The following is a 16,294-nucleotide window of genomic DNA, read 5'->3' on the forward strand; positions in this document are numbered from 1 at the left end:
AGGCTCCCAAGAAGAGTCCCATTTGTTAGCAAAACCACTTTATTCTGAAAAAAGGCTTTAACACAAAAAATATGAACTAGCAATCCGGGGAGCCTTTGCGTCTACGCTTCCCATCGCCTCAGTGTCCGGTGCATGAGGAAGGTATCCTCTGGAGGGCGTGGCCGGAGTTGGAGACGGAGAGGAGGCAGACCGTCCACCGCCAGGTGTGGAGTCTCATAAAATAATGTTTCTGGGTCACAAAGCATGGTCATGTCTGGCCCTGGCCCAGGGGGCTCCTGTTGGGAATTGGAGCCCAAAGCGAAGTTACACTCAGGAAGGGGAGGAGGGCACAAGGAGGAAACTCAAGTCCAGGTCCCTCACCTTTGCGGGCGGGGCTCGGGCCTGCGGAGGTAGGAGCGCCAATTTCTCCTTCAGCGCAGCGTTCAGAACCTGTTCCTCCGGCACCTGCAGGCTCACCAGGTCTCGGAAGAGCCGCTTGGAGCGCGGCACGTTCAGCCCTGAGACCGCGGGAGGAGCGGAGGTGAGTGGTGCCTCTCATCCCCACTCCCGCGCCCCGCCGTCCGACTCTCTCTCTCACCCTCGGCCACGCTCTCCTCCAGGCCGCAGCGGGTCTGGAACGACTTTCTTAGCTGTTCCTCCACGGCCTTCGCGGCATCGAACTGGCCCTCGGCTGCAGCCCGCGCAGCCTGCAACTCGAGACTCAAAGCCAGGCTGCTCTGCTGCGCGGGCGCCCCCAGGTCCTGCGGTGCCGGGAGCTTCTCGCTGGGTGCGGCAGCGGCCGCCGGCGGCTCGGACCGAACAGGGGAGAGCGGTCCCAAGCGAAAGCGTACCTGGGAGCAAAGAGCGGGGCGGTGAAGTGATGGGCTCTGGCTCGCCTCCGGGCTGGCGGCCAGGCCTTACCCCCAGCTCACCTGCCGCCCCTTGCGGGCCCCGCCCCGCCGGCCCGCCCGCCCCTTCCGCCTCCCCGGGCTGCAGGTCGGCCGTTCGGGGGTCTCGGACCGCGGACTCAGGCTCAGGCTCAAGTCCAGGCCGGGCTCGGGCACTGGGGCTCTGGGTTCCGGGGCACGGGGTTCCGGGGGTGGCCCTGGGGCCGCCACGGCATCCTCCCCTTCGACCAACTCCAGCTCTGGCTCCCCACAGCCCATCATCTTGGTGTGGCTACCGGAGTGCAAGGTCTCTGGAGGCCAGGGGTCACACGACACAAACTCACCACCCCCTCTGCCCCTCCCCTCCCGGACGCCGCTACCGGAAACTGCTTGCCCCTTCCAAAAGGGGCGGGAATACCAGCCGCTGCCCCACCCCATTGGCGCTTCTAAGCGTCATTTCCGTTACTCCCCTCCCTATCTCCCCTTGGGCTTCCGCTCACAAAACCTCGGCCCCACCCCTAAGCCAAAGTTTTAGAGCTGGAACCAGTGGAAACCCTGTGGGTTTTCACGGAATCATTTCTCCTTTAAAAGCCTGGATGTGGCATCTTTGTCCTGCAGTCTTGATCAGACTTCTGCTCGAAGCCGGACTGAGTGTGTGCCAAGTCCTTTATGTGCAATGGGACAGCTTTAACTGAATGGTCAGGCACCCCACGTCGGCCCTCCCTACTCGGTGCCTTCACAGCATCTCCATGTGTTTTGTCGCCTGCGAACTGCGACCGTAGCTTCCCAGTATGAGTGAGGGAGGAGCTCGCTGACCCCAGACCCCGGCTTCTTCCCGGGACCCTAGGCATTCATGGTTGCCTGGGCAGTTTTGCAGCCTTCTGTGTCTTTTTCCCCTTCGAGGGCTCCCTAAAATATTAGTCTCTTTAAAATTGGTATCTGGAGGGGCCCCTGGGTGGCTTAGTGGATTGAGCGACCCATTCTTGACCTCTACTCAGGTCATGAGCCCACGGCTGTTGTGATCGAGCAGGAATTGAGCTCTGCGCTGAGCGTGGAGGTGCTTAAGATTCCCTCTCTCTCCCCCTCTGCCCTCTGCACACTCGCTCTCTAAAATAAAAAAATAAATAAAAAATAGTTATCTATACGTTGAGTACAGTTTTCAAAAAGAAAGGCTTGGGGGATTGCAGGACAGCAGACTGGATCGCTTGCCGGTTTCCTGTGTTCCTTGGGGCAGGTCCTCTGAGTTCTGTGAGCCTCTTTCATCTTGTGTGAAACGTGCTAAGTTGGGCTGAGGACCCTTGAGGCTCTCCCCAAATAGGTTATTACTCTGTCAACAGGCACATTTGTCTACCGCTTTGCAGTTTGAGAGTTTTCACATGCTTTATCTCACCAAACACTGCTGTGGAAAATCCGGTAGAAGGCATTGCTATGCGCATTAAAAAAAAAAAAAAAAGTTTCTGAGGATCTCGGGGGTGAAGCACTAGAGGCCTTCCTGCTGAAGACAGGAATAAGAAAATATGCAAATTTCGTCTACTATTCATTTGTGACAGGGAGTAGGGAGGTACAAATGTAAATACTTGTGGTTTTTTTAAACTGGAAATATAACTCAAAAACTTTTAATGATTACTGACATTGAAAAGGAGAGAACAAAATGAAAGCAAAAGAGGCTAGACTTTGATATACTTTATTTTGTGTGTTTGACTTTGGAAACCTATGTTTTCCATAGCTATATGACAAAAATTATTTTTTAAAAATTAGTCCCTACCACCTAGATGGCCCAGTCCCTTAAGGTCAGAATCCTGATTTCAGCTAGGGTCATGATCTAAGGGTTAATGAGTTCAAGCCCCCGTATGGCTCTCTGCTATCAGCACAGAGCCTGCTTCCAATCCTCAGTCACCTTCTCTCTGCCCCTCCCCTGCTCATGCTCACACTCTCTCTTGCTCTCTCTCTCAAAATATAAAAAATATTTTTTAAAAATGAGTCTCTAGGGGCGCCTGGGTGGCTCAGTCGGTTAAACATCCGACTTTGGCTCAGGTCATGATCTCGCGGTTCGTGGGTTTGAGCCCCGCGTCGGGCTCTGTGCTGACTGCCAGCTCAGAGCCTGGAGCCTGTTTCAGAGTCTGTGTCTCCCTCTCTCTCTGACCCTCCCCTGCTCATGCTGTCTCTCTCTCTCTCCTAGAAATAAATAAAAAATATATATAAAAAAATTAATAAACAAATAAAATAAAAATGAGTCCCTAAAAGTCGAAAGTAAAATGAAGTAAATGAATCTAAATATGTATCTACTGGTAGCCTAACTTAATATGGAAGGGAACTCTTCTGAATGACTTGAAACCACATTAATTTAACTGTATGTCCCAAAGATCTACCCTAAGGACAAAAATAACTACCGCTTAAAAAAAAAAAACTGCCTTAAAATCTTACATTGTATTCAGCAGTCATGTGGGAAATAGGTAAAAATGTGTAGAATAAAACATAATTATGTTAATAGTATCAGAACTGGAATTTTGGCCTAGTAGAAAATATATATACATACATACATACATGTATGTATATATATAAAATCAGTGATGTCATGCAAATTCTCTGCCATATTGAATTTAGGAAGTATCTTATGAACGAACCCCTGGTGTATTGTAGTTTAAACTGAAAAGTGTAGGGGCACCTGGGTGGCTCAGTGGGCTAAGCGTCCAACTTCAGCTCAGGTCATGACCTCACAGTTCATGGGTTCGAGCCCCACATCTGGCTCTGTGCTGACAGCTAGCTCAGAGCCTGGAGCCTGTTTCAGATTCTGTATCTCCCTCTCTCTCTGACCCTCCCCTGCTCAGACTGCTCTCTCTCTCTCTCTCTCTCAGAAATAAATAAAACATTAAAAAACATTTTTTAATTGAAAAGTATATCCTAGTTCTGTACACTGAAAAGCCCTTAGAAACAATGATGGACCCAGTAAGCACCTGTGGCCCCCAGAATGTGGTAGCTAATTCCATAGCCCTGAGCACTTCAAAACCTATATACATGGTTATAGCAGCATATACTAGCAGCAGCTATTATATTCATAAAACCAAGAACAACCCAAATGTCCTTTACCAGGTAAAGAGTTAAACTATGGGGGCACCTGAGTGGCTCAGTCGGTTAAGCAACTGACTTCGGCTCAGGTCATGATCAGGTGAATTGGAGCCCCACATTGGGCCGTCTGCTGTCAGCATGCATGCATGCATGCATAAATACCTACATACATACATAAAATTTTCAAAAAGTTAAACTATGGTATATCCATACTATAGAATGCTACTCAGCAATCAAAAGGAACAAACTATTGTACACAACAACTTGGATGAATTGGCTAGGTTATGCTGAGCCAAAAAGGTAGTAATAAAAGCCAATCCCCCAAAATTATATGTTCTATAGTTCCATTTGTCTAACATTTTAGAAATGACAAAAGTTTAGAAACGAAAGACAGATTAGTGGTTGCCAAGTGTTAGGGAGGGAAGTGGAGGAGGTAGAGGGAGGGAGATGGGTGTGGTCATGAAAGGGCAATTCCAAGGATCATTTGGTGTTGGAACTATTCATTTTCTTTACTGTGGTGGTAGATGCAGAACCTACGCGGGTAATAAAATTGTATACAGTTAATACACACACACCAATGAGTACAAACTAGGAAACTGGAATAAGATTGGTGAATTATATGAATATCAGTATCCTTGAGATAATATAGCTTTGCAAAATGTCAGTGTTCAGACTGCTATAACAGAATACTATAGACTGGGTGGCTATAAATAACAGAACATTTTTTTCTCATAGTTTTAGAGGCTGGAAAATCCAAGGTCAAGGTGCTGGCAGATTCAGCATCCAGGGAGGAAACATTTCCTGGTTTGTGGATGGCCATCTTCTCACTGTATCCTCACATGGAGGAAGAACAAGGGAGTTCCCTAGCATCTCATTTCTAAGAGTACTTATCATCTGATCACCTCCCAAAGACCTCACTTCTAAATGGCAACACATTGGGAAACACAGTAGGTTTCAACATATGGACTGGGGAGAGGGGAACACAAATATTCAGTCTAGTGGTTACCATGAGGGAAAACTGGGGAGAGTGTACTAGGTATCTTTCTGCATCGTTTCTTACAACTGCATATAAATTTATGATGATCTCGGTAAAAATGTTCATTAAAAGTAATGTTGGTTTTGGGAAGAGGAGGAGTGTGTGAGGGTGGCTGTACAGAGGAAACAAAACGAGCCAAATGTGGATGATTGTTGAAGATGGGTGCTGGGTACGTGGGGGGTTATGATATTTTCCTTAGTTTCGTAATTATTTGAGCATTTCTGTGATAAAAAGTTTTGTTTGTTTAAAGGAGGCTGAGGTAGTTTTGGCACATAAGAAGTTTTGGAGCTGAATCTTGAAACTAACCCCCAGGCCTTGGCTGTGCTGATGGATATAATGGCCCTACAGGAGCCCTAGACATGAATTCAGTAAGCTCAGTTTCTCAATTTCAACCTTGAAATTTAGCCACTACCTCTTTCTAGGCCCAGATACAGGGATAAGAACAAGCCAATCTATTTGCCAGCTTATTTTATTTGTGGCCTCCAGAAAGTGGAAAGTTCACCACCAAATGACTTAAAAAAGAAAAAAAAAAAAAAAAAAACAGTATGGGGGCACCTGGGTAGCTCAGTCGGTTGAGCATCTGACTCTTGATTTTGGCTCAGGTCATGATCCCAGGGTCATGGGATCAAGTTCCCTGGCAGGCTCCATGCTGAGCGTGGAGCCTGCTTAGGATTCCCTCTCTCTCTTTCTCTTTCTCTCTTTCTCGCTCTCACTCTCTTTCCCTCTCCCTCTCTCTCTCTCTCAAAAAGAAGAAGAAGAAGAAGAAGGAGAAGACGAAGAAGAAGACGAAGAAGAAGAAGGAGGAGGAGGAGGAGGAGGAAGAGAAGGAGAAGAAGGAGAAGAAGAAGAAAGAGAAAAGAAAGAAACAATATGAATGTGAGAGGGGCGCCTGGGTGGCTCAGTCAGTTAAGCATCCGACTTTGGCTCAGGTCATGATCTCACGGTTCATGGGTTCGAGCCCCACGTTGGGCTCTGTGCTGACAGCTAGCTCAGAGTCTGGAGCCTTTTCAGATTCTGTATCTCCCTCTCTCTCTCTCTGACCCTCCCCTGCTCACACTGTCTCTCTCTCACTCAGAGAAATATAAGAAACATTTAAAAAAATTTTTTAAATATGAATGTGAGGATGGGTATGTGGAAGTGAGGGAATGAGGCGTCTCAGTCCTGCCCCCTCTCTTCCTAAGAATGTTTTGGCTAGACCAGCTGAGAGTCTTAGAATTGCTTTTCCTCTTTTTTTTTTTTAAATTTTTTTTTGTGTGTTTTATTTCTGAGAGAGAGAAAGAGACAGTGTGAGCAGGGGAGGGTCAGAAAGAGAGGGAGATACAGAATCTGAAGCAGGCTCCAGGCTCTGAGCTACCTGTCAGCACAGAGCCCGATGCGGGACTCAAACCCACGAACCTTGTGATCATGAGCTGAGCCAAAGTCAGACGCTTAACCGACTGAGCCACCCAGGTGCCCCAGAATTGCTTTTCCTCTTAAAAAATGAACAACAACATGAGTGCCTAAGTGGCTCAGTCAGGGTTTGAGCCCCATGCTGGGTTCTGTGCTGACAACTCAGAGCCTGGAGCCTGCTTCAGATTCTGTGTCTCCCTCTCTCTCTGCCCGTCCCCTGCTCATGCTCTCTCTCTTAAAAATAAAATAAAATGGGGGTGCCTGGGTGGCTTAGTCGGTTAAGCGTCCGACTTTCCGACTTTTGCTTAGGTCATGATCTCGCGGTTTGTGGGTTCGAGCCCCGCGTCGGGCTCTGTGCTGACTGCCAGCTCGGAGCCTGGAGCCTGTTTCAGTCTCTGACTCCTCTCTCTCTGACCCTCCCCTGCTCACGCTATCTCTCTCTCCTAGAAATAAATAAAACATTTAAAAAATAAATAAAATAAAATAAAATAAAATAAAATAAAATGTTAAAAAATAATAAATAAAAAAAAAACAAACAGAAACAGCAGCCACCACAAAACTCTCCTTTAAGAAGGTACTGATAGGGGCGCCTGGGTATCTCAGTCGGTTAAGTGTCAGACTTCGGCTCAGGTCATGATCTTGAGGTCCGTGGGTTCAAGCCCTGCAACGGGCCCTGTGCTGACAGCTCAGAGCCTGGAGACTGTTTCAGATTCTGTGTCTCCCTCTCTCTCTGACCCCCCCAGCTCGTGCTCTGTCTCTCTCTGTTTCAAAAATAAATAAACGTTAAAAAAATTTTTTTTTAAAAAAGAAGGTACTGATAAGTGATGAAGACTCCTCATGGTGGCAAGTTCTAGAGCTGTACTCTCTGCTGCAAAGATGAATTTCATTTATAAATCACACCAAACCAAGCCCTGTCTGCGGAGAGCGGAAGGTGGGAAGGGGAAACCCAGGAGGAGGGAGTTAAGAGAGAAATTTTAAATATGGTCCAGTAACTGATGCCCCTCTAGTCTAAGCAAAAGAGAGAAGAAACGGAAAAGATTCCCTGACCCCACTGGCTGAGATTGCCAAATTAGGGGGCCCTGCCCAAGCTCTCATCAACAAGCCCCTCCCTCTGCCCTTCCCCTACGCTACCCTACCCTGTCTCTACCCTGCTGGGAGGTCCCACCTCTGCATGATCTCTCATCCAGGGAAGGGTGGGGAGAGGAGAGAAGAGGGAATGCTGAAGGAAAAGGGAAAGAGACAGAGAAGACCCCCCAAGAAGAGGTCACGCTTTAGGTAGGTCCTTATGTTCTGTCTTGATAAGTTAGACCTCACCAGGTAGTGGTGTCCCTTTTTAGTCATCTGGGAGGGGTGATCCCAGACCTGGATCCTAGTTTGAGGAAGGTAAGTCTAAGTGGTGGAAGGGGTCATTCACGGTGATCCTCAGCTTCTGCTCGGCAGGTGCTATGGGTGGGCAAGGTGGTGCAGGAGACAGGATAGGGTCAGAGGTCCTTCAAGAGACCACGCCATTGAATGGCAGTGGGATGTCTCCAATGACCCACAGACCACTGCAGAGGGCAGCTGAGAAGCTCTGCAAGGGAGAGGGGGCAGGGGAAGAGGAAAGTCTCCACAGGAAAGTGCCTTCCAGTAGAGCCAAGTCAAGTCAAAGAAATAAGGTAACAACACTCTACCACCACCCTCTACAAACCCTACCTGCAGGGACCCTCACTTCCCATCTCCCACTCCCAAACTGGCTGCATCCTACAGGTGGAGGTCAGAGACACTTCCACACTGTGTCCCTGTCACACAGGGGGTGGTCAAGGATGAGTCACCGACCTTGTACTTCCAATGGCTGTGACCCACCCCATCCATGCTCCCAGCTCCCCTTTCACATCCTGCCTAATCTCAGGGGCTGGCAGGGTAGACACCCCCAGCAGAAGGTCAGGTCTGAGGTGTGGAAGCCTGAACCTGCAACCCCTTTCTCCTGATCTAGAGAGGAAAGCACAGGTCAGGCTGCAGACCAGCACACTGACTCCGAGCCCTCTGGCCCAGCCCCCCCAGCAACAGCAAAAGGATCAAGGGGGCCAGGATGAGACTCCTAATGCGTGAATCTCCAGGGATGCGGGATGAGGCTGACTTCTGGGAGGAAGCACTGAGGTTGGGGGACAGGGTCTTGTGCAGCAGAAGTTGTCCACAGGCTTGGTGGTGTAGACATGAATGAAGAAGGAGAAAATGGATAAAGCTGGGAAAACACAGATTTTCAGGGCTGGGGGTACAGAGAATTGAGCAGAGCTGGGGTCCACAAGGGGGAGAATATTGAAATAAGGACCTGGGGTGGCTGGGAGGGAGAATGTGTTTAATGTCAAAGTAGGGAATAAAAGTTTGATGCCAGTTGCTTAGGGCCTAAAAGAGCCTGGGGAGAGGCTCGTCAAAAACCACTGGGGATATAAGAAAGGGGATAGAGGCCATGAGCAGGGTGGGAGGGGTTAGGGCCATAAGAGATGCTTCCATAAGCCCTGAAGATGGGACCACCTGTGTGTGGAATTTAACTATGAACAAGGACCTATACAAGCTTCTGGCCTTGCCCTGGGACCCAGATCCTAACAGGCCTCTGCTTAGCAGGAATCAGGACCTCAATACAGTCTCGCTGTTACTCAGTGAGATTGGACACTCAGGAGATGTTAGGGGGTCTCGAAGGGGAAGGGTGATTTTAGGGAAATTTCTAGATCAGACAGAGAGGGATACTGGTGTGAGGTCCTTCCACAGCCCAAGGGCAGCTGGCAGAAGAGAAGGATCCAGGGTTCCAGGATGGCAGAGAAGGAAATTTGACCCAGAGCCCGCTAGTGTCCACTGCTGCTGAGCCTATAGGAGTCTCCGGTGAGTCAACAAGACTCTGCTCCCCAAAATCTACTGGAACGAGAGGCCCCAGCCTCCACAGGCCTCCTTTCTCTCTTGCCCAAAGCCTAAGCCAGCCCCAGGCCCTTCCCCTTTATCTCAGCCTGTGTCTCTTCCCCCACCTCCCTGAGGCTGCCGCCAAGAGTTACCCAGGCAGACAGCCCTCTCTTAGAACCTGGGGGCTCAAAGGCAGACTCATGAGAACCTGTCTCCAGTGGGAAGGTACGGAAGGCTAGAGCCTAGGGCACCTGCTCTGCTTTCCTCTCTCCACACTGGCCTGCCACTTATACTGGGAGGAGGACCATGTTCCCCAGAGCACAGGACAGGCTCTGCCACAGAGAGGGAAAATAAAAATGTGTCAAATAAAAGTATTCTTTTTAAGTTGTAAACACTCTCCCTGATTCTGACAATTTGGGATTTGTTTAATGTGGCGATTTTTTTTTTTTAATGGCCAAAATTTCTTTGACACTCCTTCCATTGAGAGGTGGATCCTCCCCTCCCCTGGAGTCTAAGCAGACTTGTGACTCAGTTTCAGCTCCACTGAAGCCAACTGTGCTTCCCACAAGCGAACCACCCTTCTAGCTGGGGGCTGGAGTGGGAGAGGGCAGGTGGAGAGGGCCAGTCTGTGGGTAGCCGTGCTAAGTGTCCTCCAAGGAGCTGGGTTGCCTCTTTCTGTTATGTAAATGGAGCAGTTCTCAAGATGGTAACCATCAAGTTTCATCCTCTGCTCTGGATGCCAAGGAGCTCAATGTTACCACTTGGGCCTGATTGCAATAACTAAGCGTGGCCTAGGTTTCTAACATGTTTCCTTTCTGGATTTAAAAACTGAATGTAACACCTACATCACAGGATTGCTGGGAAAATTCCATCTTCCAGCTGCCACTATAGGTGTTGCGTGTGCTGCTTAAAACAAAACCCATGGGCAATGTTATGATTCCCATTCTGCTGATGAGAAAATGCCTGTAAAGAAGACAAGCTATCTGCTCGAAGGCACACAGCAAGTAGGCATAAGAAATAGACCACACTCTACTGCTCCTTCCACAGATGGCAAAAGATAGCACATGTGTGAAAGCATAGAAAACAACAATGGTTTCCTTCCATCTTTGGGATCCCACAGCCCATAGGACACCCCTCAGCTGGGGCCCTTCTCATTCACACTGCAGCCATCAGTTTACTCACTCTTCACCGCAAACTGCCAAAGTTGGGGACTGTGGGGAATTAACTTTAACACCAGGCAGGACCCAATACTCAGTAAATGTTGGTTGAGTAAGTGAAAAACAAACTATTCGTATCCCATTACTCATCATATAGCTCCTTCATTTATGTCACAAATATATACTGAGCACCTACCCTGAAGATCCAGGCACTGCAGAAAGTCCTCCATGGACATCACTTCTCCTCCTCCTCCTCCTCCTCTTCTTCTTCCCTTCTTCTTCTCCTTCTTCTTCTTCTTCTTCTTCTTCTTCTTCTTCTTCTTCTTCTTCCTCCTCCCCTTCTTCTTCTTCTTCTTCCCTTTCTTCTTCTTCTCCTTCTTCTTTTTCATCTTTTTTGATATAACTTCTTTTTTTAATTTATTTATTTTGAGAAAGAAAGAGACAGAGAGAGGGGAGGGCGGGGGAGGGGCAGAGAGGGAGGAGGAAAGAGAGAGAATCCCAAGCAGGCTCCACGCTGTCAGCAAGAAGCAAGATGCAGGGCCAGAACCCACGAACCATGAGATCATGACCTGAGAGGAAATCAAGAATCGGTCACTTAAAAGACTGATATAGTCGCCCTTGATATAGCTTCTTTTAATCCTACCAATCACTGTGTGTTTGCTCTACATCTTATTCACATTGGTAAAATGAGGACTGGTTTCTCCAACTCCAGTTGCATCAAAACCTCCTGGAGAGCATGTTAAAGCACAGAATGCCAGGCTCCACCGAAGAGTTTCTGATCCAGTAGTCTGTAGTACGGCCCAAGACATTGAATTTTTTTATGTTTTTTTATTTTTGAGAGAGACAGAGCATGAGCCGGGGAGGGGCAAAGAGAGAGGGAGACACAGAATCTGAAACAGGCTCCAGGCTCTGAGCTGTCAGCACAGAGCCTGAAGTGGGTCTTGAATCCGCAAACCATAAATAAGATCATGACCTAAGCCAAAGTCGGATGCTTAACCAACTGGGCTACTCAGGTGTCGCCACCCCATCCCCCCTCCAGGAAATTTCTAATAAACTCCCAGGTGATGCTAATGCTGCTGTCAGCACAGAGCCTGAAGTGGGTCTTGAATCCGCAAACCATAAATAAGATCATGACCTAAGCCAAAGTCGGATGCTTAACCAACTGGGCTACTCAGGTGTCGCCACCCCATCCCCCCTCCAGGAAATTTCTAATAAACTCCCAGGTGATGCTAATGCTGCTGACCCTAGCCCACACTTTGAGAACCACAGCTGGTAAGTGGTGATGCCTCAGCCTACCCCACCCCCGGGCCCGTCTGACTTACCTAGGCTCTTATCCACAATCCCTAGTGCTTTCTAACCAGCAAGTGGGGCAGGAGGCATGAAAGAAGCCTTTGGGCAAATACTATTTGGGATGCACAACTTGGGGAGAAATGTGGCAGTCCTCCTCAGACTTTGCTGCTCCCCCCTACCACTCCCAGGTGGGCCCACCTAGAAGCTACTGAGCCATTGGCCTAGGGTGGGGCCTGGGCCCTCTCCTACTTCTCAACTCCTTTTCAGACTGATTTCCACAACTCCTAAACAAGCGATCAACAACTGCGTGTGTGGGTGTGGGTGTTGGTGAAGTCTGGTGTAGGAGGCTGAATAATAACTTCCCAGAGATGTAAGACCCAATCCCAAGTTCCCTTAAAAGAGGGAGGCAGCAAAGAGGAGACAATGTGACAGAGATCGGAGTGACCACCAGAGACTGGATGAAAGCAAAGAATGGATTCTCCTCCGGAGCCTCTGGAGGGAGCACAGCTCTTCTCACACCTTGATTTCAGCTCGAGGAAACTAATTTCAGACTTCTGGCCTCCAGAACCATGAGAGAATGAATGTCTGTTGTTTTAAGGCACTGAGTATGTGGCAACTTGATATGGCAGCCCCACAAAACTGATACAGCTGGGGGGAGAAGTCTGGGCGGCACCTTGGGCTCGGGTCACCGTGTTCCCCAGGATCTCACCCACACTCTCACCTTGGCAGCATCCCCACCCCCTGGAGGGTGGAGACTGGAGTCCCCCCCCCCCCAAAGGCTGAGACTGGAGGCCCCTTGGTGGGAAGGATCTGGTCATGAAGGACCATCTTGTCCTGTCCTAAAAGGACTTCCCCAGGTTCAAGAGTTGCCAAGGGAAACAGGTGAAGACATGAGGAGGAAGAGGGAGAGGCAAGAGACAGGTGGTATATTGGAGGCACTGGGGACGGGAGCCTGGTGTTGGCGTTATAGAGGAATGACTGAATGGGGGTCCCTCCATGTGGGGAAAGAGATGGGGGCCATGTCAGCACAGAGGGAGGGGCTGTTAGAGGAAGTCTTGTGTGAAGAAGTTAATGGTGAGGGTCTCTGTCCAGCAATGCCCATCCAGCGACCTCCAACATGTCAAGGTCTGAGGGGTGGCCACACAGCTGGTCACCAATCATGTTCAAAGCATCAGGTGGCCATGGCAACCAGGAAGCATGCTCAAGAAACTGAAGCCTTAGACACTGGGTTTTAGGACACCAAAACCTGGGCTGCTAGCAGAGCCCTAGGAATCAGGACCCAGCACATATCCCATCCTCTCTGCCATGCACTGTGTCAGTCCTTAATCCAAGAAAACCCCCAGATGCCCAGTACATTTCCTATCCACATCCTAGGCTGAAGAAAGGCTTGTTGCTCTGGCACCAACGGGCTGAGCAAAGAGCTGGAGTTGGATTGGTTCTAGGCTGGAGGGATGGAGGGGCCGCAAGCAGGAAATGGGAAGCCCAGGAGGAAGTGAACTTGGCAGAGAAAGAGGCCTTCTGCACCAGCGTGTTGCCACCAAAGATGCACCTGTGTACACAGATACCACATCTGCCGTCCCAGGTCCACAGTGTGCTCTCGGGGACAGAGAGGAATAGGAGGGATTCACATCCCAGAGAGGACTGGGTCTGGGGCCAGAAGCCAAAGGACTCCCACCCACCCCTCCCCCCTCCCCCCTCCAGCAACACCATCTCTTTCCTCTTTGGGCCTCAATCTCCTAATATTTAAAGGTTACTATATTAGTTGATCTCTGAGAGCTTCTGTTCCAGATAGTACATCCCCTCCCCCAAACACCACACAGAAACACACACACATACACACGCGCGCGTGCACGCATACACAGCGTTCAGTCTTTTGCTACCACTCAGAGGCTGGTCCCCTCCCCTTGGCATCTCCTGCAGCCAGACCCTTCCTCTCTCCTGCCCAAGACTCTCACTTCTCCCCAGGACTCCAGCATCTCCCCTCCCCATCAGCCAAGGCGGCCTCCCCAGCCAGCCCCCAGCCAGCAGTGGCAGCTCAGGATACCGGATAGGCGCATCCACAACAGCCAAGCCCACCAAGCACTGCAGGAAGCAGTGAGTATCCTGATACAACTTGAAAGTGGCAGGTCTTGGGGCATGTGAGTGGCTCAGTCGGTTAAGCATCTGACTTTGGCTCAGGTCATGATCTCGCCGTCTTTGAGTTCAAGCACTGCATTAGGCTCTGTGCTGACAGCTCAGAGCCTGGAGCCTGCTTCTGACTCTGTATCTCTTTCTGCCCTTCCCTGCTAATGCTCTGTCTCTCTTGCTCTCAAAATTAAATAAAACATTTTTAAAAAAGTTTTAAGTGGCAGGTCTGAGGATGGCTGCTGGAGATCAGCTGCTCCTTGGCAATAGAGAAAACCCTAGAAGCATAAAGTGGGTGCAGTGAGAGCTGGAGCAGTGGAGCAGGTCAGATCCCCTGCCAGGAGCGAGCTCCATGCTTTGGGAGTCATCCAGTGAGCAAGGAACTGAGGTAACACAGGGTACAGGCTCAAATGGAAGAACAGGAGAAGCCCTGGAATGGAAAGCCACCATTCCAAGAGAGCCCCATCATGGCCCGAAGCTAAGCCGGGACATTTGGTTCCCCAATCTGATCAAACTCTCCTCTTCCTTCTCCACCCTCAGGCCAGCAGTCCCAGCTCAGGGTGTTCCCTCTCACCCAATGTAGCCTGAATCTCTCTCCCCTCCTCCACTGCCAGGAGACTGGTCCTCCATATCCTTCTCCTCCTCTTCTCCAGATCTCAGGCCAGCTTCTATCACTCCACTCCCAGCATCATCTCTGGCCCACTTCGTGCTGGAGGCATCCATGCAGTGAGCTGGACACTCCTGAGACCATGTCCATCCTCTCCAGATCTCCTCTGTCCACCCTCAAATCTGCAGGGTGCCCAGTGTGGTTCTGGGAGGGTGGGGGGAGTCCTCTCTTCTTAGCCCTTATAGTATCAGCTTGGAGGATCAACATGCCTGGTTCATAGGGCTCATCCACCTGTCCTGTACCCGCCCCCGCCCCCACCAACAGGAATGCCACCAGGAAAATTCCATCTTGCTTACAAGACACTCTCACTTGTGAGGGGCAGTTACGGCCTGGCAGATGAGGTGACCCCCAACACACACATGTGTAAGCATGTACTTGTTAATAGGTACAGGTCCCCCTGAGGAACAGCATCAGGTCACTGTCCACCAGAGGAGATTAGATCCCTTGGGCCAGGCTCTATGAAGACCTCCATGGTCCTGTAGAAAGCCAAATGCGGTGTAGGATGCCAGATGCGTGTGCTGGGGAGAGGAAGAACAAGCATGGAGAGATGGCTGCAAGGACTCTGGGGCAGCCCACAAGGCAATTTTGTGCAAATTAGAAAAATGTGCCCCTTTCCCAAAGCCCCTTACTGCCATGTGATGGAAGATTGCCCTCATCATTTCATACATGTCTGTTGATTATATAGAGTTGTGCAGTGCACAACCTACACAACAGTAATGGGCAGCCCTGAAGGATGGAGGAGGCGGCTCCAGAGAGGGAGGAGGGACCCCTAGGTTCATTCAGGGAGGTGGGGAAAGCAGTGATCGGTGACATCCAATATCACTTAACTGTGAGGTCTTAGAGGTATTACTGAACTCTTCTAAACCACACTTTATTGACTTGGAACCCAGCAGTGACGGCCTGAGGCCCTAAGGGATGGTCTGCCTTCAGGACTAAATGAGGTGATTGATGGATGCAAAGTTCTGCTAGGCATGAATTGAGAACCCAGGTGATGGTGGACATAGCAGCAAGAACAATAGAGCAAGAGAGTGGGAGAAGTCAGCTGTTCCTGAACAAGGGACAGTTTCACTAGCTCATTGAGAAGGGGTGTGTGTGTGTGTGTGTGTGTGTTGTTGTTGTTGTTGTTTTGGCTTTATTTGAGAGCACACGCGTTACAGCTGGGGGTGTGGGGTGTTGGAGCGAGGGGCTCGATCCCAGAACCCTGGGATCAAGACCTGAGACGAAATCAAGATTGAGACGCTCAACCGCCTGAGCCACACAAGCCCTGGAGTTGTTAAAACAACTCCAACGGCCCAAGTTACCACGGCGGGCGGACCCTGAGGACACAAAGGCAGGGCTCCTCCAGCGGCTAACGTCGTAGAGCCGCGGGGAGGAGGGGCAGGGGCTCGGGTCGGGACTCACACAGGGACACCTCCCTGTTCTCAGACACTGTCAGGAGGCCTTCCCGCATCTCCGCACCTCCACGGCCGCGGCCATGGCCGTCCGCCCCTCCAGGCGGCTGCCAGCTCCTATTCTGGGGCCGTGAGAGGCGCGGCCAGAGGGCGGTGGCTAAGTCACAGCGGAGCGGGCGTCCGCGCACCCCAGCGCCACCTAGAGCTCAGGAGCGCGAGGTGGCGGATCGCCCAGGTGCCCCAGCTCCACGGCCGCCGTGCTGTCGTGCTGTCGTCCCACCAGGACGTCCCACCCAGAGCTTGGTGCCCTGGGGCCAGGCCTCTCCTCACTTACACTAGTCTACCGAGGGAGGAGGCGGGAGAGACTCCCAGGGCGGCCAGGGCCCCAGGGGTTGTGGGGTGACGTCACGGGGTTGGGCAGGTGGCCAGGTCTGGCA

General features: G+C 50.5%; 1 protein-coding gene across 1 annotated transcript; it reads right to left on the reverse strand.

The window, feature by feature from the left end:
* Positions 1 to 21: 21 nt before the first annotated feature.
* On the reverse strand, positions 22 to 1,234 carry PPP1R35 (protein phosphatase 1 regulatory subunit 35). The gene is made up of 4 exons (XM_039221856.1): positions 912 to 1,234; positions 578 to 830; positions 361 to 497; positions 22 to 275 (listed from the first exon to the last, which is right to left on the reverse strand). Exons 1-4 carry the CDS (start codon positions 1,146 to 1,148, stop codon positions 102 to 104), a joined length of 801 nt encoding a protein of 266 aa, XP_039077787.1. The 5' UTR covers positions 1,149 to 1,234; the 3' UTR covers positions 22 to 101.
* Between the last annotated feature and the right edge of the window lie 15,060 nt (positions 1,235 to 16,294).

This window comes from Hyaena hyaena, unplaced genomic scaffold (genome assembly GCF_003009895.1).
Source record: "Hyaena hyaena isolate Hyena2069 unplaced genomic scaffold, ASM300989v1 scaffold_1030, whole genome shotgun sequence".
NCBI lineage: Eukaryota > Metazoa > Chordata > Mammalia > Carnivora > Hyaenidae > Hyaena > Hyaena hyaena.

What these genes read in the sequence shown, in the direction of transcription:
- PPP1R35 (XM_039221856.1), bottom strand. Translation starts at nt 1,148, where the DNA reads ATGATGGGCTGTGGGGAGCCAGAGCTGGAGTTGGTCGAAGGGGAGGAT. An exon ending in GGAGGAGAGCGTGGCCGAGG is followed by an intron (nt 498 to 577) that starts GTGAGAGAGAGA and finishes CCGCGGTCTCAG; the next exon opens with GGCTGAACGTGCCGCGCTCC. An exon ending in CCCGAGCCCCGCCCGCAAAG is followed by an intron (nt 276 to 360) that starts GTGAGGGACCTG and finishes AATTCCCAACAG; the next exon opens with GAGCCCCCTGGGCCAGGGCC.